Raw genomic sequence first — 19,601 nt, 5'->3', positions numbered from 1 at the left:
GTATGTAGGTTTCATTTTATTATTTTTTATCATATATTTTGGAAATGTACATCCAGTTTTTTCCCCTTTAATTTCCCACAAGAGAGTGAGGCCCTAAGCTATAGCTTGTTTAGCTTATACGTAAATCCGGCACTGCACTTAGGGCAAAGATCTAGGCATTGCATATGTTACTTTTGTAAATTGCTTTGTAGGGTGATGCTGTTAAGGCAGTTAATTAGTAATAGCCACTGCCTGGCCCTGAATTTAACCCTGATTGTCACATATGCCAATTGAAAAGAAATCCTAACCTTGCATTCTGAAATGAAGCTCAGCAGCTGAGAGAATGTTAGACAGGTATATTTAAAAAAAAAACAAAAAATGCTAAGATAAGCTCTAAGAAAAGAAAAAGAAGGGGGAAGGAGTTCAGAACCAAGCATGCAGGAGCACATAAGCTCTACTGTGTAAATTTTATCTTTATTAAGAAGTACCATTTTATCTTTATTAAGAAGTAATTCATGTGAAATGTTTGAAAGAGATCATACCCAGGCAGCAAGTGACAACATACAACAAAGAGGGGGGATCCAGAAAGAAAAGGAAGCTGTCTTTTTTCCTTTAAAATGCAGAAGTTATTACTAAATGTGTTTGTGGTTAGACTTGAGTTTCAGGATGTGAAACAGATGCAGAGACCAAGACTGAAAACCAAGGGTGAACTGACGGAGCTATTTCACACATATGCACGTATACTGGATAGTTTCGAGCACATCTCATTATTCAATTATCGTAAACAACTGTAGATGCTAATTATACAAGGGGATTGCTTCTGAAACCCACTGTTCTGGATTGCGTACGCAACTCTGGCATACATGGGAGCTTGTGCAGTGAGTGTCAAGTTGATGGATGTCCCTGCTTTGCAGCAGAGTCTTAAAAGGAAATGTCAGTTGGGAGTAGGGAAGAGAGTGCTGGGCTTTTACTGGGGATATAGGTTCAAGCCACTATCAGACATAAAGCTCATCAATAGAGGGCCAGTTGCGTGCTCCCTCCGCGGGTGGCGCTGTAGGTTAAACCACAGAGCCTAGGACTTGCCGATCAGAAGGTTGGCAGTTTGAATCCCCGCGACGGGGTGAGCTCCCGTTGTTCGGTCCCTGCTCCTGCCAACCTAGCAGTTCGAAAGCACGTCAAAGTGCAAGTAGATAAATAGGTACCAGCGGGAAGGTAAACGACGTTTCCATGCGCTGCTCTGATTCGCCAGAAGCGGCTTAGTCATGCTGGCCACATGACCCAGAAACTGTACGCCGTCTCCCTCGGCCAGTAAAGCGAGGTGAGCGGCGCAACCCCAGAGTCGGTCACGACTGGACCTAATGGTCAGGGGTCCCTTTACCCTTTACCTTTACTGTGTGCTCCCTCAGCCTAATTAACATCACAGGGTTCCTATATGTAGAAAATGGCATAACCCAGTCATGAAGAAAATGGTTCCCTCAGGACCACTTTTTATAAATACAAGTCTAAGTATTTCTGCATCGTCAATATTTATATTTCAGGGTCTAGGGAATCCCTGCCACTGCAATCTGGAGTTCCTCACCATCGCCCTTTCCTTCTGCCAGCTATTCCCTTAGCATGCTTTAAAAACTTCCAAGTAGCTTAGCATAGTTGGCTTAGGAGTGACTTTGACACCAGAGCTGGAGACAGGATAATTTGTTAAGAATATTTATTAAGGGGATATTTCATTTAAGGAAAGAAATTTCTTTTATTTCGTATTAAGGAAATACTTATCTATCTTTACTTGGGGGTCTTGCATGTTCCTGATGACAGTTTGTAAGGATTCGCAAGATGATGTTGCTTTCACCTCAGCCTAAATTGCCTACAGCTAGACTCTGCCCATTTGTTAACTTCTGGCTACATGGACAAATTGGCTAATTTTAAAAGCCTGTTTGTGTGACCTTTTTCTGGTAAGAGCTTTTACCCAGGGCAGCCTTGTTGCCTAACATGGCCACCAGTTCCCTTTTCATCTTCACCAAAGTTATATTGTTGACACACTGGCCGTGAATATTCACGCCTCAGCGACTGTCTTCCTCCTCTTCTTTCTCTTAGCCTTTGCCTCACACATCCCTCGTCAACTGAAAGTTAAGTACCCATTCTTCACTAACCAGAACCTGCAGTCTGGTCCAGGCACCAGCCATAAATATTAAAAGCTACCCTCCCCCTCCCTTTTCAGAGCCTGTCACCAAGCCAGATATGGTTGCCAGATGTCCCCGTTTCCCGGGGACAGTCCCTGGATTTACAAATCTGTCCCCAGACAAAATCTGTCCCTGGAATGCCCCAAGATTTAATTTAATGTCACTGGATTTATATTTGAAGTGCTGTAGATTTATTAGTAGGGAATGAATGTTGCGTGATTGGTTCAACGGCACAAGACGCATCATATGGGGACTTCCGATGAGGCAAAATGGTGGATGTCACGGCAGTGAGCAGCTCCTGAGCCCAGCCAGAGCCAACTGTGCTGCCACTGCCACTGCCAAGGGGGAACCAGGGACACCCGGTGTGTCAACTGCTGACCCCCCCTCCAGCAACCCAAATCAAGCCGGGGCAAGAGCACCTGGCCACCCAGCCAATGGCCCAGCGGCGCTCCGGGGCCAGTAAAACCTCCAGAGCTGACACAGTGAGGAGGAGGAGAAGGAAGAGAGAGAAAGAGGAAGGAGAAAAAAAAGAGGGAAGCCCTGACCTTGCTGCACCACCGCCGCCAAGGAGGAGATGTGGGAGAGCACTGGGAGGGTAAGGACACATGCCTGAGCCCAGGCCCAACCCGAGCCTACTCCATGGCGGCAAGCGCTCCAAGAGAGCAGGCTGAGGCAATGTGACAGAGGAGACCACAGAACAAAAGATATTACTTCTTTCTTTATTTTTTAAAATAATTTTGTTTTAAAAAAATCCCTCTTTTTTTTTTTTTTTAAAAAAAAAGAAGTGTCCCCGGATTCTTTGGAAAAAATCTGGTAACCTTAAGTTACTACAAAGCAATAGCATAAGGTCTCCATCTCTGATCGTTGTCCTCTGGCATCCAATAGGTCACACAAACCTTATTCAAAGCATAAATGGACAGACTCAACATTTCTCCACACCAGCCTTCATTGTTTTGGAGGAAGGTAGAACGGTCTCCCTCAGGAGGTTGTGGACTCTCTCCTCCCATGGAGGATTTTAAGCAGAAGTTGGATGGTCACCTGTCATAGATGCTTTAGCTGAGATTCCTGCATTGTAGTGTTGGGATAAAAAACCCTTGGGGTCCCTTCCACCTCTAAGTTTCTATGATTCTATGAAGTTCTATATACAAATAACACAAATGGTTTGGAAGCATATGATGCTAGAGCATTGCTGTGACTCTCGTTACAAATATACCCACAACGTAACTGGCTGTGTTTAACTATATAAATTCTTTATACATCATATAAGCATAACTCTTTTCACATTATCTAGTTGAGTAGAAGCAATTAAGGACCAACATTTAGAACAGGAAATACAAATAGATCAGTTCTTATATACGTAATGTCCAAATAGAAGCTTTTGTGTTCCAAGTATGTACAACTGAATCAGTTTTTTTAAAACATAATGTCCAAACAAAAGCTTTTTGTGTTCCACGTATGTCTTAGCAAATACCAGTGTCAAACGTAACAACTTCAAGAAGCAGTACTTGAAAAAGATGAATTTACGTAACTATCGGTTTGATAGTGTTGTGTAAGGTGACTCTCGTTACTACTGACAATCCACATAAGGCAGTATGAATTTTGTAAATGAAGAATGGCACACAAATAACTTGGAAATACATTTCTCTCTCTCGTCAAAATCCTTGACTCTTTGTTTGGTTTCAATACACATTACACCAAATGTGTCTGACAGTCGATCATGTTCCACATACACTAACCACAAGCTACATCCGAGGGAAAGCCTTTGTTTATCTTTATGACTTGCAAAATGTTGGCCCGTTAGTAATCAGGCCTGGAAAAAAAAGAAACAGCAGCTGAAGAAGAGAGCACTGAAAGATCTGATGTACTCGATGTTCAAGCTAGGCCGATTGGGAGGAGGGAGCTTCCTCCCACAAACTCTACTGGCCTTTAACCAATACCAAATCAAGACGGAGACCGCATGAGAAACTGCTTATAGGAAACCAACACTGAGAAGGTGTCACATGAAAACTGAAAAAGAGAAGAGTGAAGTATATTCAGAGGAAGCTGGCAAGAGAAAAATGGAGAATCCATTGCTTTTATCCCCTCAGCTAAACCCTACATCAAGAGTGAAATCGCTGTATAAAGTAATGAAATCCATGCATAAAGAGGGGTCAAAGCCAGACACAAAAAGCAGGTAAGAGGCTGTGGTGTTTGCCTTTGTAGGATGAATGTTTTGTGGTCTGCACAAAGGAGTGGTTGGTGACTGCCTTCTGTTGCAAGGCACGGACAACAGCCCTCTAGGGAGGGAGAGGGAAATATTCCAATATTCTCCTGCATGTGGCTGCAGCTCCAAGGAAAAAGGGATCATGACCTTGATTCTCTGATACAAGTTTTACTCAACTACTCTGAACATTGCCAAAGCTTTGCAAATGTGCAACAGCAAAAACGGCAGTCTCCGCTAGTATCTGAAAGGTTAGCAGATGTATTGCGACATAAACTTCAATTGATTGGAGCCTACAGTGTCAGAAACACAGTGCAGTCTGGAAACTTTATGTCCTGCTCTACATTTTATTTTATTTTTAGGGAGCCATGAGGTTGGTAGTCCACAGTTGGGTGGACTTGCATGACACTGGAATCAGTAGAGCTTAACTGCACCCAAATCTGGGAGGTGACAGAGTCAAGGACAGTGACAGGGGTGACAGCCATCACTTCTCTCCCTCTCTCTCCCTCTCTCCCTCTCCCTCTCTCTCTCTCTCTCTCTCGTTATATGGATTAGGCCCAGAGGAAGAAGGCAGGTGAAGCAGCAGTGGTGACAATGGAGAAGAAGAGGAGGACTCACATAGGAAAAGGGACCACAAAAGACATGGTGCACAAGCCCTTCAATACCTCCAAAAATAATACCCTGAATTATAAAGCAAGATTTACACTGCCAATAGGGTGAAAAACACTCCCTTGTGAAGTTGTGCTGACGTATCAATTTGCTGACAAATACCTAAACTCTTTTGCTTTAATGGTAAGCCATAAAGCATCCCAGGGGAGGAAAAGAATAGATATATTGTTTCTGTTTACTTAAAAAAGCTAGTTCTCAGGTTATAGGGAGCTTGGGTTTTGCTTTCCTTTTGTCAAAGTTTGATTTATATACTTCTTAATTGCAACAATTTTTAACTGGTGTACATATAATTTGCTGCTGCTATTATGTTATGTTACTTCTTATTTGCCAACCCAGTTAGAAACAATGCGTGACAACTGGGCATTTTCCAAGCATGCAAGGCTCCCTAAGAGTATGGCAAGGTCTTACATCCAACTTTCCAGGGTCATTTTTAGTGGAGTTTGTAAATTAGGAACTGCCAGGGTGAGAATTATGTACAGAGACTTAATTGCATTACATTGATTGTTTTCAAATAATAAACCTGGTAATTAAAACAGGCCTTTGCTAATGTTTCAGCTAAGGCTGGAACTAGATGTTCTGGCTGCTGTCGAAAACTCCAGCCCCACAAATCTCTCTCTTCCTAATAACATCTCATATGATGCTATTGCACTCTGAGTTTCCTCACCTCAACAAATGGCAATCGATGAATTGGAGTGGGACAGGGGAGCTCAAAGTGTGATGGCACCGCATAACAAATTTATTTTTCTTAGAAGGGATGAATGAGAATGTTGTTCGATCCACATTTTTAAGTGAACTGACCTAATTTGCACCTCCCAAACTAATGCATGAACTGGAGTGTTAATTATCCTTTGGATTTTGCACATCTCTGAATTTTGCAATACAGTTGCAAAGACATTGCAAAGACATTGTGCAGAACATTGTAGCATTGGGAACATTGATATTTTGGGATTCAATATGCTTAGGAATGCATACAGTGAGATAAAACACATAGGGTGTCATCCAATGCTTGACAGACTCATAGGAGACCCATTGAATTCATTGGACTAAAGTCTCTTGATTTGAGTGGTTCTACTTGATGACTTAATTGGATTTCACTCATATTTAAATACCTAACTTGTAATAAAATATTAAATACAAAAATTACCAAATCACACATTAATGCAAGAATGTGATGGAACAGACTTGTGAATGGATACATAAAATCAATATATCCATTCATGTGTATTACTATGTATTGGGGGGGGACATTTGGGTAGCTCTTTTTGGTGACAGGCAGATGTCTGCTGTAGTTCTTACCTAATTTGTAGTTAACAGTTTTAATGCTGCAATTTGTGCTACATTTCCTTGTTTTAGTAGGGTTTTTTTTAATAGCACCAGAAGACCTTGACACTCTCTCTTTGCTCACTACGATTAAATCCACATCCCTTCCCCACCTACAAGCTAAATCGGAGTGTTAAGATGAAAAAGACTTTCATTTACCCTTTGCAGGTGATTCAACATGTAAATGTATGCAAAGGTGTAAGTGAGAAATTAGTTATTCTCTATAGCAAACATGGGGAAAATAACATCAACATTAGTGCAATGGCATGTGAGAGGGGAATGATCAGCTTTTCAGAAACGTTGTGCGTTAGCAAAGGGGAAGCCTTTGAAAATCTCTTGCAGTGGTGATATGTAGTGGCTCAAATTCTCTTGTAGGAATCGTGAAAAGAATAACCGGTTGAGTCTCCTGTTGCAGAAGTCTGAATTGCACCCAGATGCCCAACTTCACAAATTTGAGAAATTGGCAATGGCTTCAAGGTGAGTGTGTGGGGAGGCAATAAAACCAGGCAGTAAGGTAAAGGGACCCCTGACCATTAAGTCCAGTCGTGGCCAACTCTGGGGTTGCAGCACTCATCTCGCTTTATTGGCCGAGGGAGCCGGTGTACAGCTTCCAGGTCATGTGGCCAGCATGACTAAGCCACTTCTGGTGAACCAGAGCAGCACACGGAAACACCGTTTACCTTCCCGCTGGAGCGGTACCTATTGATCTACTTGCACTTTGACGTGTTTTCAAACTGCTAGGTTGGCAGGAGCAGGGACCGAGTAATGGGAGCTCACCCCATCGCGGGGATTCAAACTGCCGACCTTCTGATCAGCAAGTCCTAGGCCCTGTGGTTTAACCCACAGCGCCACCCGCGTCCCTATACCAGGCAGTAGCCCTGTCCAATTCCAGAAGCTCTCCAGCATGAGACCTGTGCCTTTTATCTATATACGTAGTTTAACATTCTTCACCTCTCCAAGTGATCAGGTGCTTAATGGAGTCCATTCCTTTTGAGCAAAGATTACGAGAACTGCATGGTAATTTTGGAATAACTGCTTATTTGAAAGAGTACAGGTTGAGCAGCTGAAAATTGAGGACATGCACAAACAAACTGATTAATCCTCAGCAAGCTTCAGTTCCCCAAAAGTAGCAGCAAGCAGGCACTATAATTCAAACTGTTTCTCCTTTTCTGTTTTGGACTCTTTCAAAATTGCCTTGCTACCCATACTCAACTTCCCATTAAACCAAAGGAGCGTGTGATATTCTAAACTGGCCTCGATTGGCCTAGTCAATGTTGCTGCAGGACACAGAGCTCAGCCAAAATGGGGACTTGCTTTTAAAGTTCACCAACTTGGAGAAAGCTCCCAACTCTGCCTGCTGTGTGAGGAGATTCAAAGATGTGTGGAAATATGAATACGCTCAGAATGGGGGCCATATGATGTAGATAGTGTAACCTCAGCAATGTCCAGTCTGATGGCATCACTTCTGTTAAGAAGGAAGGATGACAGGAAACGAGGGGGAGGGGTGCAGTCAATAATGAAACAATATGAACTTAAGGCAAGGGGGTTGTGGTTTTGCTTATATGCTAATTGGTGGGTGTGGATATTGCTTTGTTTATTATGTGAGTGTTGCTATTTCTTTTAAAACAAAACAAAATTCCTTCCAGTAGCACCTTAAAGTCCAACTAAGTTAGTTATTGGTATGAGCTTTCGTGTGCATGCCTGAAGAAGTGTGCATGCACACGAAAGCTCATACCAAGAACTAACTTAGTTAGTCTTTAAGGTGCTACTGGAAGGAATTTTGTTTTGTTTTGACTATGGCAGACCAACACGGCTACCTATCTGTAACTGGAGCTATTTCTTTTGTGATGCTGACATACAAAGCATTTTGCATTTATAATTTTGAAGGAAAATGTAGCCAATGCCCTTTAAATTCTTTAATTGCATTGGTTTAGCAGCCAACATTTATTATTATTATTATTATTATTATTATTATTATTATTATTATTATTTGCTTTTATTAAAGATTTTCCTGGGTTACAAAAGTACATGCATGGTCTATTTTTTTCCAGATCATAAAGTCCTTTCTACAGATCAGTTATATTCACTGTGAAACTTTAATGTCGTATAGAGTATAAGGTTGGGAGAAAAGAAAGGTGGGGTTTTGTTTGCTAATATTTATACAGCTGTTGTGTTTTTGTTATGTTATACAAAATATCAATGGAATATAAGATCTCTCCCCCACCCATGTATGTGTATATACATTTCTTTGCTTTAAGTCGGTTAGAAACCTTCAGGTTACAAGTGACTAATAAGTTTAATAAATAAATAAATAAGAACATACAACAGCAATATATTTCCTATAAACAGAGATTTTCTGTGAGTTTCACCCCCTGACTGTACTAAAATCACATTGTTGTCTGAGCCTCTTAATAACTCACCTATCCCCTCCTGATCTCTCTCATTCTCTTTCTCTCGTTTTTCCTCGTTTTGCTGTCATTGAATTTGCCTGCCTGCCGTGCTTCCCACTCTCTCTGTTGTCTATCCCTCCCCAAGCTATCTAAAATTTATATTGTAACCTCCTTGGGAACTGCAGCCTTTCTTTCAGCTTGCATTACTCTATGAAGTGCTGTGTAATAATTTGCCTTAATCATAAGTCTTACAGCCCTAAAGGGCAGCCAAGCAAATATTACGAAAGGTCATTCCCCAAACCTTTTCACCGGGAGAACGAATTAGATCTCTACTTACCTTTCTATGAACAACAGAACCAGAGATCAATAAACAAAATTCACAGTCTGCCATATTTGATTTTTTTAATAAAAAAATGCACTGTCCTTGCCCGTTCCCTGCCACCAGAATAAAATAAAATAAAATCCGGTGCTTCAGAAATAGCATGACATTTGAAAAATGTTACTTTGCTGTTGAAAAAACGACAGGCTTCGTGTGTTAAAATTGTTACAGGGCCACTGCGTATGCATCTTTGTTCCCATAAACCATAGAGCTTCCTGCAAACTGTTAAAAATAACCTGTGGTCACGGATTCTTAGACAGGCTGCATTTGAAACCCCATCTCAGTGAAAGCGGTTCATTTTAGCTTTTGTCCTTTTCTCCTCACCATTTCGAAAAGACGGCTGACCCCATTGTCTTATGATCTTTACCATAGAGAATGGTTGGGCTTTTTTATTATTTATTTAAAGACCAGGGACACAACAAAATAATATCTGTGGGAAAGTACCGTACTTTTCCGTCTAGAAGACGCCCCCATGGATAAGACGCCCCCTATTTAGGGACGTGGGTGGCGCTGTGGGTTAAACCACAGAGCCTAGGACTTGCCGATCAAGAGGTCGGCGGTTCGAATGCCCATGACGGGGTGAGCTCCCATTGCTCGGTCCCTGCTCCTGCTAACCTAGCAGTTCAAAAGCACATCAAAGTGCAAGTAGATCAATAGGTACCGCTCCGGTGGGAAGGTAAACGGCGTTTCTGTGCACTGCTCTGGTTTGCCAGAAGCGGCTTAGTCATGCTGGCTACATGACCTGGAAGCTGTATGCCGGCTCCCTCGGCCAATAAAGCGAGATGAGCGCCGCAACCCCAGAGTCGGTTACGACTGGACCTAATGGTCCAGGGTCCCTTTACCTTTACTATTTTGGGGGGACTGAAATGAAAGAAAATGGAGGGAGAAAAATTCTAAAGATGGCGGCACTTGCAGACGCTGCGGCTGAGAGCTCCCTGGGGAGGAGTCTTTGTTGGGACGAATTATTTATATTGTATTTAATTATGGGGTATTATAGTTTTAGGGGGTTAATCAGGCTTTAGGGGTAGCAGGCTTGTTGTTTTTTGAATGTCTGAGGTAGATTTTTTTCAATTTCGTTGTTCTGTATAGGATAATGACAATAAAGATTATCGTATAGGAGATGGCAAAAGGTTGTTCAGCTTTTTTTAGAGGGCAATGCTGAATATCGCTCACCCGCATGCGTTGCAAAATCCACCTCCCATCTGTCCCCTCACCGGCAGAAGGTGCCAATCGCCCGCCCAATTGCCGCAGCGTCAGCCAATCGACACCACCCATTGACACAGCAACCGATGACACCTACAATAGCCGCTGACAGCTGTGGCAGCAGCCAATCAAACATCCGCCCTATTCACTACCAACATATAGGATGACCCCCATTTTTTAGCCTGATTTTTAAGGGGAAAAGCCTAGTCTTATACACAGAAAAGTACGGTACTTTTATTCCCCTCAACACTTTGAAGAATGGGGGGTGGGGATCTGCACAATTCAATAGTGGGAGAAATGTCAGCAAAATTAGAGAAACAGTTTTTGAAGGCTTGAGGGAAAGAGCTCCCCTTTGCAAAGTAATCTGATTCAACGCTGTGTAAAATATGGCAAACTGACAGCAATAGGAGATAATGTGTTGTAGAGGATATCCTCCAAATTACTCAAAATGCATAACTATTTTTCCTTACCCCACTCTCTCTTTTTTTGGTCTCTCGCAGTGAAACCCCTGAAACTGTGAAGAAGTGGGGCGAATCTTTTGATGAACTGATTTCACAGAAAGGTTTGTGTTAGGGTTTTCAGCTGGAATTATGCTGAGTAAAAGGTCCCCCCCCACACACACACTTTCTTTCATTTTGAAAGTGGGCTCAAAACTATATTTCATGCTGAAATGTCTCATTTGTGATTATTCTTCTGTGGTGGAGGACTAGCCATGTGTAAACAGAGGAAGTCTATTAAGTCCGACTTCCAACAACAAATGGATTCCTGTGGAGAGTGGCCTTGAATTTTGATCAGAAAACAGACCTGAGGAAACTTAGAAGTGGCTGAGCTTCTCCAGAGGAGACAATTATTCAGCGGGCCATATTCCTCAAAGGTGATGTGATGAATCCTCATAGACAGTTGAGGGTTAAGTTACTTACTTGTACATTATATATTTACAGAGAATTGCAAATCGTTATTTGTTGGAAGTAGAGATCTTTCATATCAAAAAGACGCTTCAAATGTCATACACCATTAGGAATTACAGTAAGGAAAGGGCTTGCTCATTGTAAGGTTAAAAGCCAAGTACATTGTGACCTATGGTGGTTTTGCATTTGAACATGGGTTTTCCCCCCTTACTCAGAGTAAACCGTTTAAATCCATGGGCATGACCAACTTAAATTCATTGTTTTCAATGGGTCCACTCATGCTGCCCTAAAACTTTTTTGCTGGTCTTAGGAACTTCGTAAAATGTAACATTTAAAAGTAGGTTTGCAAATCAGCTTAGCACAATCTGTTTATCAACTAATGCTGAATTTGATTGATCAGACAACAGATACCTATTGCTGTGGATGTACAGTGGTACCTTGGTTTTCAAACTTAATCTGTTCTGGAAGTCCGTCCCAAAACCAAAGCGTTCCAAAAACAAGGTGCGCTTTCCCATAGAAGGTAATGCAAAATGTATTAATCCGTTCCAGACTTTTAAAAACAACCCCTAAAACAGCAATTTAACATGAATTTTACTATCTAACGAGACCATTGATCCATAAAATGAAAGCAATAAACAATGTACTGCAGTCACAATCAATCAAGCAAGCAGTAGCTGAACTGGGTTCCACACAATCACAAAAAAGAGCCGCAAAAACTCAAAATAAATAGCAAAAACAGACAGCCCTCAGTGGAACACCCGAAAGGGAAGTGTGGCACTCAAACTGGAAGCATAATACTCAAAACAGAGCACATTCGGCTTCCAAAAACAGTTCATAAACTGGAACACTTACTTTCGGGTTTGCAGTGTTTGAGTTCCAAGTTGTTTGAGTACTAAGGCGTTTGAGAACCAAGGTACCACTCTACAAAGTTGGACAAGAGTCAGCATGTAAATTTCAACATTGCTCACTTCTACACCACACATTTAAAGCACAATGCTATCAATTTAACAGTCATGGCTTCTGACTAAGAATCCCAGGAACTGCCATTGGTTAAGGGTGCTGAGAGTTGTTAGGAAACACCTATCCCCGTCCCTGAGTTTCCAGGGAATAGGGTTTGATTGTCAAACAATTATGAGAATTCTAGCTTTGTAAGGGGAATAGCAATCTCCTTACCACTCTAAGCATCCTTAACAAACTACAGTTCCCAGCAGTCTTTGGCGGAACCCATGACTGTTAAAGTGGTATTATAGTACTTATATGTATGGTGCAGATATGGTCATGCAGAAATAAGAAAAACTCAGGTGTCGATATCCCTATAATAGAAGCAATATAATTTCACTGATCATTTGGCAAGACAGGGAAAGAAAGGGGAGGTGTTTTCCACACACACTCTATAACATTTTTGTCACATTGAACATAGAAAAGGGATATGGGGCCTTCTATTTTCTAAACGTTTATTCCCATACCCCCATTTAGGTCTTATCATCTCTAGCGATTAGGCAGGTTTTCACTGAGGTTCTGAATATGTGTCTGAGCTAAATCACAACAGACAATTGATTTTGTAACTGGGCATTTTTCAAAAGAAAACAAAATTATAGAAAACCTAGTTATCAGGGAGATAACTAGCCTGGCCTTTGAGCTCTCATGCTATGTGGAATGCCCTCCTACCAGATGTCAAGGAAATAAACAACTATCCGACTTTTAGAAGATATCTGAAGGCAGCCCTGTTTAGGGAAGTTTTTACTGTTTGGTGTTTTATTGTGTTTTTAATATTCTGTTGGAAACCGCCTAGAGTGGCTGAGGAGGCCTGGCCAGATGGGTGAGGTATAAGTAAATAATAATAATAATAATAATAATAATAATAATAATAATAATACTGAAAAAGGTGTTTCTGTTTAAACTGCGATTGAAGAAATGTAATCATGTTTTATTACTTAATATGCCTTGCTTTGAATCTCTTTTCTTTCATAGGTGGATTAGATGCATTCACAAGGTTCCTGAAAAGTGAGTTTAGTGAAGAGAACATTGAATTTTGGATGGCATGTGAAGATTACAAGAAGAACACAGAAGCTTCCCAACTTTCACTCAAAGCAAAGACCATTTATGAGACCTTCATAGAAAAAGAAGCTCCGAAAGAGGTATAGTGAAAACGATCCTTTTGGCGCAATCTGTCTTGCATACATTTAAAAATATTCAGGCAACAGGTGGTAGGAAAAACCTCTGCCTGGAAGAGAAAACAATAGCAGGCAAGATGGACAAATAGACTGACCTAGATGAAACCCCATACCAACTTGCTAGGATGTCAGCCCCATTGAACACAGTAGAACCTATTTCTGAGTAAAAATGCATGGCCTTTGTGCTGCACGGTGCTTAACCTTGTCTGCATTGAGGCCACAGTTTGCAAACATGTCGGGAAAATTATAGCACATGCTACCACAACAACATCAATTTGAAGTACAAATATTAGTTTATGTGCCCATATGTATCTGCCTATATTTGATGCTAATACATTAGAATTACTTTTCATCTGTCTGCTAAACCCATAATTATAGATGTAATTAGTATTACATACAAGCATTCCTATTACATTGCCAAGATTTCAGATAATAAGCCAGCTTAAACACAGCATTGAAGTAATAATCATAGTCTAAAAAGATTGATTACAGATTTATTCCAAAAGACGGTACTAATGATGGTGTGTTAGTGACATATCACATGTAAACAAATATACACACAGTTGATGTTTCAGTCCAGGTTCTTAATTGTATCTTACTAGCCAAATGCCCATCATGTCAAGTAGGGAAGACCTGCATATTAGCATATCTTATTATAGGAGATAACCTCCATCCATATCTACTACCATGACTGGTACAATAAAGCAGGAAGTCTCTTTGCCCAACTGGATTGGGGAAAAGAGATCTTCAACCCCATTGACATCTTCTTCTCATGAAGGCTCACTGAAACCCAAGCCTGGTCATCTTCCAGAAGTAATGTACAACATCTTGTTTCCAATATGCTTTTGACAGTCCATGGTAGAATACAGAGCCATCTTTCCCATTGGTTTTAGTGGTGAGTTGCACCAGGGCGCCGGTCTCTCAGGGGCATCCTAGTGAGTGGGGGAGCTGGGTGGCTTTGCCAGCAGCCTCCCTTTTCCCTGCATGCCCGCCAGCTGTGCCCCACCAACTATATGGCTGGTGGGTTTGAAGCTTCCTTCCCAAGCCTCCTCAGGAGGAGAGCAATCCCCGCAGAGGCTTAGGAGGGAAGCTGCGTGCTGCTTCCCTCCCAAACCTCTGCATCTGCAAAAGACGGCCCTACTCCGGGTCTGAGGTTGAATGCTAACAAGAAAGAAGGACTGTTCTTGGGAGACAGGGGGCGGGCTGGTGTGGAGGACTCCCTGGTCCTGAATGGGGTAACTGTCCCCCTGAAGGACCAGGTATGCAGCCTGGGAGACATTTTGGACTCACAGCTGTCCATGGAGGCACAGGTCAATTCTGTGTCCAGGGCAGCTATCTACCAGCTCCACCTGGTATGCAGGCTGAGACCCTACCTGCCCACAGACTGTTTTGCCAGAGTGGTGCATGTTCTAGTTATCTCCCGCTTGGACTACTGCAGTGCGCTCTACGTGGGGCTACCTTTGAAGGTGACCCGGAAACTACAACTAATCCAGAATGCAGCAGACTGGTGACTGGGGGCGGCCACTAAGACCACATAACACCAGTCTTGAAAGACCTACATTGGCTCCCAGTACGTTTCCGAGCACAATTCAAAGTGTTGGTGTTGACCTTTAAAGCCCTCGGCCCGGTATACCTGAAGGAGCGTCTCCACCCCCATTGTTCTGCCCGGACGCTGAGGTCCAGTGCCAAGGGCCTTCTGGCAGTTCCCTCATTGCGAGAAGCAAAGCTACAGGGAACCAGGCAGAGGGCCTTCTCTGTAGTGGTGCCCGCCCTGTGGAACACCCTCCCATCAGATGTCAAAGAGATAAACAACTACCTGACATTCAGAAGCCCTGTTCAGGGAAGCTTTTAATGTGTGACATTTTAGTGTATTTTGGGGTCTTTGTTGGAAGCCGCCCAGAGTGGCTGGGGAAACCCAGCCAGATGGGCGGGATACAAATAATAAATTATTATATTATTATCGTTGAGCTCCTCTTGCTTCCTGGCAAAAGTTGGCGTGCAGCCTTCCTGAGCTGCCTTCTTGGGTGCCCCATTGCCAGAGAGCATGTCTGCCAGCACGTTTTCCTGTTTGATCACTGCCACCACGCTGGGGATCGGGGCCGTGGGGGAGGCAGAGGACATTTTCCACCGCCCCCTCCCTTGTTTTGGAGTTGCCAGGGGGGGCGCTGAAGGGATCTTTTCACCATGGCACAGGATATGCTTAAGACGGCCCTGGTAGAATGAAATAATTTACACCTTTTTTTCCTGCTCAAGCCCTTGGCTTGTTAGAGGTCCAATAAAACTTGAACTTGGACAAATATATTGCACTGAGACATATTGCAATGCCCCCCCCCCCAACTCATGTGGTCTATGTTGCTAACAGGACAGCCTATTGGGTACACTGTTAAGATATCATCCCAAACCCAGTGGCAGCATTATCCCCACATGTAGCAGTATGTTTTGCTTATTACTGAAATCCACTTCAGGCTCTTTGGCTGGGAAACAGCATACTGGTACCAGGAGCAAATACTTTTTCCTGGTAGGAGTCAATGCTAGGCATTCAGTTTCTGTGGGAGAAAATAAAAATAGTGTACCTGTCCCTGTGCATCTCAGTTTGAGACAGACTGTGCTTCCTTTTAACTGCTCCTCAAATTTGTAGCCTCATGCAGCTCATGGGAGCCAATGTCCCTTCCCCTAACTTTATAACCCAAATTCATGGAGGAAAAAGATACCAGTAGTGACTAGTCACATATGCCGCATCCAGTTCCAAAGTAGTATAATTATTGCATAGATGTTGGGGGGGTATCTTCCCTCTTCCCCTCTCCCAATTAACCTCCGTCTCCAGGGTTCAGTGGCAGGAGGGAGCACAGAGGAAGAATCACACCATGTCATCGCCATGGACTGCCCACAGTGACATCACCAGGGGCCACCCCTAGGTCTCAGGTTTGAGCTCTGAAATCTCAGGTTGTGGGATGCTCCTGACGTGAATAGCAGCTGCTGGGGTAACAACAATGGAGGAAGACCACAACACACATGTCCTGCTTGTGGGTTTCTCCTTTGGGCCACGGGGGAAAGCTGGAAGCTGAACTAGATGGGCTTTTCTTTCATTGGATCCAGCAGAGCTTCTCTACAGATGTATAAATCATGTTTCTTTGAAGATTTGATGAACATCTGTCTGTGGTTTGTGTGCTCTCCTTGCAACAATGTGATGACCTGACCTTAGTGGGACTCGAACAGCCTGTGACTACGGTCAAGAAAATGTCAACCTGCATGTTGATGGGGTTGTGTGACTGCCTTTATTTTTATTTATTTTTATTTTTATTTTATTTTTTATATTTTATTATATTTTATATTTATATTTTATTATATTTTTATTATATTATATTTTATTTTTTATTTCTTCTTTCAATATAATTTTTATCATTTTCATTAATAAAACATGAACGTGTGACTGCCTTTAAAATGTCCCAAACTCCTTAAGGTGTGCTTTTACCATGCTGTTGCAACGAGATCTAACTGGTTTTTAGATCACATCCTCACCCCCAAAGAATCCTGTGAATTGTTTGTGAAGGGTACTAAGCACTGAAGCTCTGTGAGGCGTCTCCAGATACTCTCAGCACCCCTGCCAAACTACAGTTAAGTTGTATAAGAGTGCTTTGAAAATTAAACTATGGTGTAGAAGCCTACTGTTAAGGCTGAAACTCAGCAGAAACTGAGGCCCCCCCCCCCCAGCAGTAGCCACACACAACTTCCCCCCAAATCTCACATAAATCAGGTAGCTGACTTCCTCTGTGGTACAAAGACACTTTGCCATTTAGAACAAAATTGCAAGTATTAGAATTTATCTTCTCAGCACACTTTAAAAGCCAGAGTTGCACTTTATGCAACAGTGCAGATATGGTGAATCCCCCTACATTATGGATAAAATGCCACAAAACCATGTGACTCACTTGTTAACAATATTTTTTCTTCCCTCCCCACTTCCGTACAATCTTAAGGTCTTGAAGCAGAGTACCATATTTTTCCCTTAGTCGCCTAATGAACTTCATGGTCTAAAAGGGTCTAGAACATGTGTAACCTTGATCCAAAAGAAACAATTTCACAAGCCTATATGTAGTCAAGCATCTGTTGCAGGGATAGAAAACCTGTGGCCCTTCAAATGTTGTTAAATTCCCATCAGCCCCAGCCAGCAAGACCAACGGTCACAGATTATGGGAGTTGGAGTTCAACAACATCTGTTTCTTGGTCATGTGTGGAAAATCACGTCAGCTTGTACATGATTCCTGTATGCACAGGACTTGAATGTGAACTTGTAGGGTAAGCCATGTACAGTGGTACCTCGGGTTAAGTACTTAATTTGTTCCGGAGGTCTGTACTTAACCTGAAACTGTTCTTAACCTGAAGCACCACTTTAGCTAATGGGGCCTCCTGCTGCTGCTGCGCCACCGGAGCACAATTTCTGTTCTCATCCTGAAGCAAAGTTCTTAACCTGAAGCACTATTTCTGGGTTAGCGGAGTCTGTAACCTGAAGCGTATGTAACCTGAGGTACCACTGTACTCATTAAGAGAGAAGCTTGAGAAACGCCATCAATAGTATTTGCTTTGCCATATGAGGTGTTTTTTCCCATCTTTCTCTTTCTTTCTAGGTCAACCTTGACTTTAACACCAAAACATCCACCAGTCAGAGCATGAGTCACCCGACACGCAACACATTTGATGCTGCGCAGACCAAAATCTATGCCCTGATGGAGCAAGACTGTTACCCACGCTTCCTGAGGTCCAACCTTTACTTAGACTTACTCCACGGCAGACCTCATGGCTGTTCTGCTCTCAGAAGGAGATCACGCTCTTTTACCTTCAATGAGTTCAAAGATGCCCAGCCAGATTTTGCCATCTGGCTTTAAATAAATATTCTCCCTTGGACTTCCATCTGTTTGAGAACATCTTGGCGGGAGCAGCAGGACATTGCCTCAAATGGCTTACATGAGTGGAACTTCACCATTCCCGTGGAATGGTGTCCAAGTTAACTTGCTGATGGATCACATTGTGAAGTCTTCAGTGCTTAGCTTCAACCAATGCATGAATGGGGAGCAGCTTTGTAACTGTCTTGGGTTCACTCTGCAGTCAGATGCTACCAATACAGGGAGCACAATTTCATAATAAGGGCCTCATGATTTTAGATCGCATGCACGCAGCATAATGGTTTAGATACAAATATATATATTTGCATCTCACATGCAACAAGAGATGTCAAATTAAAGTAAGGAAATCTCTATCTCTTACAACAGAAACACATTTTTGTAGGGGCAAAACAGACCTGCCTGAGAGGTGCCAGATGGCCCTCATTTATTTGGAGAAGCACCAAATATTTTTGAGATGTGCTAGATGTAAAAATATTCATGCTCAACCTTATTTTTTTAATGCAGACAAGAGGATGTTTCAGCATAAGTGAAATGTTGCCATGGGACTAAATATTTACACAATTGCTTCTCGATACAGGATCATTTGGGGATGGTTCTGAAAATGTGAAAAACAGAGAAAAGGGAAGACTTTCTTTCCAGCTAAGGTTGAGGTAATCCAGATGTTTGTGTGAGAGACTGCAGCTTGATTTGGAGGAAGAGAGTGAGTTCAGGTTTTGCAAGCATCTTAAGATGCTGGCTGTATTGCTGGAAATCTGATGTGAGAACAGTAGACTTTGGCTGTCTGTTGGAGTGTTTAAGCTACATGTCCACCTACACTCAGCTTGTGTATTTGTAAATAAATGCAGTATTTCCAAGCACCAATAAACCTCTAGTGACCTTCTTCAAAAAGGGAACCAAATCTAGGTAATCACTGTACCCCTAGAATTCCTCAATGTCCAAAGACGTGTGATGAGCACAACAATACAAAAGCTACAACCATGATGACCCTGTGTCTGTAAGCAGCTGTCTTGGAAATCCACAACTGAATGGCTAGTGTTCACTCTTCTGGAAGGAAAAAAAATCACTACTTTGGGGGGATAACTTCCCATATAAAGTAAGAGATGCTCTTCGGTCTATAAATGAGGTAGGAGCCTATTGAAAGTATTGAATTTCCCCTTGCGTCTGTCCTCACTCATCTGAGTCTCAGTCAGATTTAAGCAGAGGTTGGCTGTCCATCTGTCATGGATGTTTTAGCTCACTTCCCTGCATTGCAGGGGATAGGATTGGATGACACTTGGGGTCCCTTCCAACTCTACAATACTATA

At 42.4% G+C, this 19,601-nt stretch overlaps 1 protein-coding gene across 1 annotated transcript; it reads left to right on the top strand.

Annotated features, from left to right (window-relative positions):
- The first annotated feature begins 3,935 nt into the window (after positions 1-3,935).
- On the top strand, positions 3,936-19,162 carry RGS18 (regulator of G protein signaling 18). Its single transcript, XM_083745380.1, has 5 exons — positions 3,936-4,326; positions 6,718-6,819; positions 10,815-10,876; positions 13,194-13,360; positions 18,022-19,162. The coding sequence occupies exons 1-5, from the start codon at positions 4,154-4,156 to the stop codon at positions 18,277-18,279; spliced, it is 762 nt and encodes a 253-aa protein (XP_083601506.1). The 5' UTR covers positions 3,936-4,153; the 3' UTR covers positions 18,280-19,162.
- The last annotated feature ends 439 nt before the right edge of the window (positions 19,163-19,601 follow it).

Source organism: Podarcis gaigeae, assembly GCF_964106915.1.
Source record: "Podarcis gaigeae genome assembly, chromosome: 6".
Classification (NCBI taxonomy): domain Eukaryota; kingdom Metazoa; phylum Chordata; class Lepidosauria; order Squamata; family Lacertidae; genus Podarcis; species Podarcis gaigeae.
This window is presented reverse-complemented; position numbering and strand designations above follow the sequence as displayed.

Excerpts from the sequence above, each read along its gene's own strand:
- RGS18 (XM_083745380.1), top strand. The coding sequence starts at position 4,154 with ATGAAAACTGAAAAAGAGAAGAGTGAAGTATATTCAGAGGAAGCTGGC. Across the intron at positions 4,327-6,717 it reads AAGCCAGACACAAAAAGCAG|GAATCGTGAAAAGAATAACC; the intron begins GTAAGAGGCTGT and ends ATTCTCTTGTAG. Across the intron at positions 13,361-18,021 it reads AAAAAGAAGCTCCGAAAGAG|GTCAACCTTGACTTTAACAC; the intron begins GTATAGTGAAAA and ends CTTTCTTTCTAG.